This window comes from Onychostoma macrolepis, chromosome 09 (genome assembly GCF_012432095.1).
Source record: "Onychostoma macrolepis isolate SWU-2019 chromosome 09, ASM1243209v1, whole genome shotgun sequence".
Classification (NCBI taxonomy): Eukaryota; Metazoa; Chordata; class Actinopteri; order Cypriniformes; family Cyprinidae; genus Onychostoma; species Onychostoma macrolepis.
In genome coordinates this window covers 24,042,995-24,049,242 of record NC_081163.1, presented here as the reverse complement: position 1 = coordinate 24,049,242, position 6,248 = coordinate 24,042,995, and the positions used below count along the sequence as shown (strand labels likewise).

The following is a 6,248-nucleotide window of genomic DNA, read 5'->3' as shown; positions in this document are numbered from 1 at the left end:
GTTTTAAAACAAATGTCTTAACTTTGATTGTGGAGCAAACTTTCCAAATGATTCTATATACTGAGAAGTGGAATTGTTGAAGATTATTTGTCTAATATAAAAAAAAAAAAAAAAATCATCAAACAAACTGATGAAAGGGATATATAAGAAACGCGCATTTCCCCGGATTCCTTAATTGGCATTTTATCTGCAGTTTAAATAGTATACTCAGTATTTCTTAAAAAATTACATGGAGAAAAAAAAAAAAAAAAAAAAAAGATTACAAATAAAATAAAAAATAAACATTTTTGTTTGTTTGATTTCCTTGAGCAATGTATGTTTTTAATTCAGCAATTTCTGACCACAAAATAATGAAATGTGATTAAGAGACACGGCTCCTGCATGGAAATGATTTAAAAGTTTTATTTGTAAACATTAAATATTCCTTTCTCATGAAGTTTGATTCGGAACCGAACGAGTTGCAGTATATTTAGATAAACCATAGAAAAAGGCAGTGATGATCTTCACACACCTACAGGAATAGAAGATGGCAAATGAAATCACATGTAAGACATTAAACAAAGACGACGGTGATGCGTCTGAAATCATTTCAACTGCACCATGCTTTAACGGCGAACTCAAAATAAATATATAAACGTTTATATTAAACAGCAACAATACATACAACACATACAAACGGGGAATGTCTGACAATTTTACAAACACTATGGGTCCCTTTTTACCTCTACAGATGATACTGGTTTTATCCACATGTGCCATATTTAAAAGTTGCCCCAATACTACGAATCTTTATAAAATCTAACAGACTACATAGTGTCCGGAATATAGAGTGTGTAATAGAGACAAGAGTCCTCTACAACATGCGTCTCCTTTCCACCTGACAGAGATACACAGGCACAAGTTATAAAAGAAAAAAAGTCTCTGTACAAGCTTTATATACATCATATAAATCACATAAATCTATTGAATAGGTATATAGAAATGGTGTATAATACACTCTACTCTGTGATTTTCCATGAATACAGACGTTTGCAGTTAACAATGATTAGTAGTGGCGAGATATTTTTCATTGTTCAAAATCAGGCATACTATTGAATAATATGTGTCTTTTATTATAATTTATCATATTATTATTACTTTCTTCCCTATTTTTATTTATTTTTTTCTCTGTTCTGAGATACTCTGTAGCGGTATTTTTTTTGGTGGGATAAAGGGGCAAAATAACTTGCCGATGACAAAAGTTATTATTATCATTATTTCGCGTGATGTTTTCCAGGCTTTAGATTGTTGAATCCTTTTTTTTTTCCGAAAGCGCACGTCATTTGGCAATGGTTGGTGGATTAAAAAAAATCAGACTTTCAGTTTTCAAGAGAGTCAGTGGAAGTTCTCTGAGGTTGTTTGATTCTCTCTCTTTCTCTCTCTCTCTCTCTCTCTCTCCTTTTCTCGCGGTTTAAAAGGGCAGAGTGTCAAGAAACAGTTTGTCGATTATTGCTGGCGGTGGGACCAGATCTTCTAGTTTTAGGTAGAAGATGCGCTGCAGACCCTGTGTGCACAGTGTGCGCAGTTCAGGCAGTTTACCCAACAGTTTGGACAAATAGTTTGGACGATTCAAGCCGCCTCCATTGAAGGTGACTTGGTCTTTCAGACAGTTTACTATCTTGTTTTGAAGGTCCTCCACTCTCTTGGGTTCTTTCAGTCCGTGTCTCTCTACAAAATAATAATAATAATTCGCATATGAGAATATAACATACAAAAAAACAAACAAAAAAATAAAAAACAAACAACAAAAAAAAAAACAGTTGCAATTTTATAAACAGTGTAAAAAAAAAAAAAAACTGATCTCACCTGTGACCATGGCTAGGGCGGCGATGCATGAGAAAGCAGATATGTCTAAATTCATGTTCTGGAGATTAGACGAGAACTCCACTATAGAATCAATCCACTCGCCAAATCCACGGACGCACTGCAGCCTGTGCAGCACCACACCGTTACAGAAGATGAGTTTGCCTTCCATCGGGTTGGACCTGAGATTAATGACAAAGCACCCGTTAATTACCGTGCGCATTAAACGGGGATTTAAGCGGCTCCTAATTATTGCAGAGCCAATAAAAACTGAAGCAGCAAAGCCACCTCTCCAGAGGCCTCGGTACCTGTACGCCAGGCGCAGCACGAAGAGCTCCAGGAAGGCAGACTCGAACAGCAAGTCCTGGTCCGGTTTAGGCAGGTCGGTGAACCCGGGAATCTTTTCTGCCCATCCGCGGATGATCTCCATGGATCCGGTTAGGAGGTCGTAGAACTGCTGGATGTGTTGTGTGTCATCTCCGCTCAGTTGGTAGTCTGGGTTGGCTTGGAACTGGAATTTAATTTAAACATGACTTAATGAGCTCCCTTAAAATATATAACCCGTGAAATTGCAAAGCCCATTTCTAGAAGGGGGAGAGTTCCCCCCTCTTTAATTTAACTTGTGTCTGTATTTCACTGGCTTCTTTCTTGCAAAAGCAATTTAGAGAGTAAAATATGCCACCCTTAAAGTGCTGAAAGTTTATAATGAAACACTATATGATATTAAATTCCTAATATTGGTTGTGTCAGATTGGCGCAGGAAGCGCATCAAGAGTCACATGCGCATTTTGACTTTCTTCTTTTAAAGCCTAAAGTGATGAGTAAAATTATAGATGAATGGAGCATAACGCACTCTGGTGTAGTCGAGGCTGCTCATAGAGGGGTTGGAGTCCACATGAGCCCTAACCAGAGCGCTGATCAAACTGACGGGCGGAGAGGGGGGAGAAGACTCCTGCGGACTTTTGGGTTTGGAGGGTAAACGGCCTCGCCGACCCTTTAAGTTGGCGGTCCGGACAACTGTCAAAACAATACAAGACTGTTATTATCAAGTGGGTGTTATGCTCGTTGTAACGTACATATACAATTCAGTCAGCGATGACTATAATTGCAGTTGCGCGCTTCTCTTCTTTCCAAGTGCGACGCACATTCTAATGAACAACCCTTATAAGACTCACAGACGGGTGTACAAAAAAGCGATTTACCTTCTTTCACCATTCCGACCACCAGGCACTTCTGAAATCGACAATACTGACATCTGTTTCTCCGGCGTTTATCCACAGGACAGTTTTTATTGGCTAAACATACATATTTGGCGTTCTTCTGTACTGTACGCTAAATCAAGAAAATGGGACAATAAGATTTAATTTATATAGCATACAATTCAGACAAACTTTTCATATTTTTCTAAGCAAACATTCAGTTTGTTTTTGGTTTAAATTACCTTTAATCAGATATGCGACTAACAAGTGAGCAAAATAAATATTGAAAATAAATAAATAAATAAAATACGCTAACGCTAATATGACAGTTGCTCAGGTGTCTTATTAGGTCTCATCAGATAAAACCGATATAAGGCGGCAACAAATCTAATAGCCTAAATGAGCAAATGAATAAATAAATAAATAATAATAATAATAATAATAATAATAATAATGCAAAAAAATACCTTAAAGAAGCCTTTGCACCCTTCACACGTTCTGACTCCATAGTGCTGGCAAGCCGCGTTGTCCCCACACACCGCGCACAAACCTTCGCTGGACGGAGATCCTCTAGACGGGGGTGACGGCACCTGACTGTCCATCAGCTGATGGCCGTGACTGAGCTGCAGGGAGTGCGTGAAGGCTATTCCCGCCTGTTTCCTAATGGCACTGGGCACGGCGAAATTCTGGCTGTCCAGGGCTCGGTGCGCTCCGGGACTGTCATGCCCCATGGACACGTGGAGAGGCCCGTCAAAGCGCATCTGACAGCTGGAAACAGGGGTTCCGGGTGGAGACTGCTTGAAGGAGAAGAGGGAAAGCCTGGACACGGGGTTCTTGCGCTGATCTATCATATGCGTGGTCATATAGTTCTGATGAAAAGTGTGCAGGGAGCTGGGGTCCTCCCACATATGATTGGGCTGAACCTGGAAGTTCGCCGCTCCCGGAGCGTGAGGTGAGGAAGGTTTGAAGTACATAGGCCCGGAGTGGGCCATCATCTCCTCTGACTGCGGGCCCAAATGGCTTTGCTGATGGTATGTGTGCATCTGGACTTCCTCCACTTTGATGGAGGACTGTTCTCCAGAATGGGGCACCTGGTAAAGACAAGGCGGCTTCACGTCATAACCGGTGTTGTAGTTGTCCATGAAGGTGCTGAAGCTTGGCAGAGAGGTGGTGGCGGCGGTAATCTCGGTATTGGTCAAGTCCATGCTGAACTTCACAAACTCTGGCGTGAGGAAATCGCAGCTGTATTCTCCGCTGGTGTGGTAACTGTAGCTCTGAGACGCAGGACTCGCGCCCTGCGGGGATGAGCCATACTGAGCCTGGACGCAGGGCATGGCTGCAAAAACACAGCAATCAATAAAAAAAACAGAAAGACATAGCCGCATGCCAATCAAAACATCATTTGGCACTGATTTCAGCTTGCATGCAACTTTGCTTTTTAAAAAAAATCGCTTTTAACTATTATATATATATATATATATATATATATATATATATATTATCATTATTATTATTATTTGTATTATTATTATTATTATTATTCTGCTGAAGTAGCCTACCTTCAGTCGTGAGACTGTTCCTCTGCAGTTCGCGGTGAAGGTGATAATATCAGGTGAAATTTAATACCGGAGTTCAAGACAAACGAGTCAGCTCTGGATTCTCCCTCTGACAAAACACACAACTTTCACTTGATTTTGCATCACATTTTATTAGTTCTATTACATAACTACACAAAATTCTAGAGCTCACTTAAACTTAGAAATTTTAAACACTTTCTAGCGCCGTATCAGAACATGTGTGATGGGGCGAAAGTTTAAGGATTTGCGCGCCGCGTTTGTTTATTTGTTTTACTCTCGAGTTTAATATTCTTAATAAATGCATGTCTCAACAAACACAATTTCACACAAGCGTCTCATATAACGACTGGATTAAAGTTAATTTCACAATTCAGCTCTACAGAAAAACAGCAAAACAATTTCTATAAAACCAGCAGAAATCAAAAAACAACATTCAGAGACTGTTTAAAACAAACATGCCATAGGATTGTTTTTGCACTGCTCTTATTGAAAATGCCCAAACAGACAAAGAATAAAAAGAAAGGCAATGACATACCTTAGTAGACCATCAGTTAAACTATATTGTATCCATAAGGTTGTGATGCAGAATATGTGTGTAAATGTCCAGTACGGCGTGTGGTTCGCAGAGCGCGGAGCTCAACACTGGCATGTAGAGCTCTCTCTGCCAATGTGTCTTTGTTTATGTGAGACCCACGTGTTTGAGTTCAGTACGTCATCTGCGTCATACGTGGGTAGAACCAATCAGTTGCGATACTCTTCTGACAATCTGAGGGCTGACTGACTGACTGACTGTGATTTCGCTGAGATCTGCTGTAGTTTATATTCCCCATCGCCGAATAGCAATGTACCTCTGTTTTGTCATATACATTTCAGTATGCACAGTACACTTTATGCATTCACATGTTAGGCAATTACAAGTATTACATTCGGTTAGGGTCGATTTCACATTAAACACTGATAAAAAAGGTAACAGTAATATAATTACAAATATTTATTTCCTTATCATTCTAATAAAACTGTTTGTTTAAGATTTGTTTTGGTAAAGGTTGTTAATCTAAGCCTAAACAACAAGTAATAGGGGCAGGAATCTAAGAGCTATTGGTCATTGTATTGTACACTGCAAAACAGCATTAGAAATAATAAATAAACTGATAAAGCTACATTTCAACAAAGATGACTTTAAGCAGGCCATGCTGGCCATGATTTTGACAAAACCCAACACAGCTAAGTTTTTATTAAACAAGCGCTTTCCTTTTAAGAAACCATAGTACCATATACAGAATATTTAACCCTTTGCGTCTATTTGTACGAGACTACAGTCACTAGAAGAGGGCAGAGGAGTGGATTCTCACAGTCATTTCAATTTAAAGGTAAAAGATGGGGAAATGCATCAGGAACTGGCAAAAGAAAAATAAAGAAATGTGATGCAGACAACAGCTCTGATGCAGACCGTGAAGAGGTCTAGAAACAGAGGTCACTTCCCCTCAGAAAGTCTTTGACATTTTGTATCTGAATGGGTGGGTGTTACTGTTATGTGAGACAGGTATCACTCAACCATCATGGGAACACTCTCTTTCCACAAACTAAATCCTGCATCTCTGAGCCACCATAAACAATTTCATGGCATTAT

The 6,248-nt window shown here is 39.5% G+C and overlaps 1 protein-coding gene across 1 annotated transcript; it reads right to left on the bottom strand.

Moving 5' to 3' along the window:
- Positions 1 to 424: 424 nt before the first annotated feature.
- On the bottom strand, positions 425 to 5,300 carry nr4a2a (nuclear receptor subfamily 4, group A, member 2a). The gene is made up of 8 exons (XM_058787963.1): positions 5,154 to 5,300; positions 4,601 to 4,706; positions 3,509 to 4,377; positions 3,045 to 3,174; positions 2,696 to 2,859; positions 2,151 to 2,353; positions 1,846 to 2,024; positions 425 to 1,707 (listed from the first exon to the last, which is right to left on the bottom strand). The coding sequence occupies exons 3-8, from the start codon at positions 4,373 to 4,375 to the stop codon at positions 1,451 to 1,453; spliced, it is 1,800 nt and encodes a 599-aa protein (XP_058643946.1). The 5' UTR covers positions 4,376 to 4,377; positions 4,601 to 4,706; positions 5,154 to 5,300; the 3' UTR covers positions 425 to 1,450.
- Between the last annotated feature and the right edge of the window lie 948 nt (positions 5,301 to 6,248).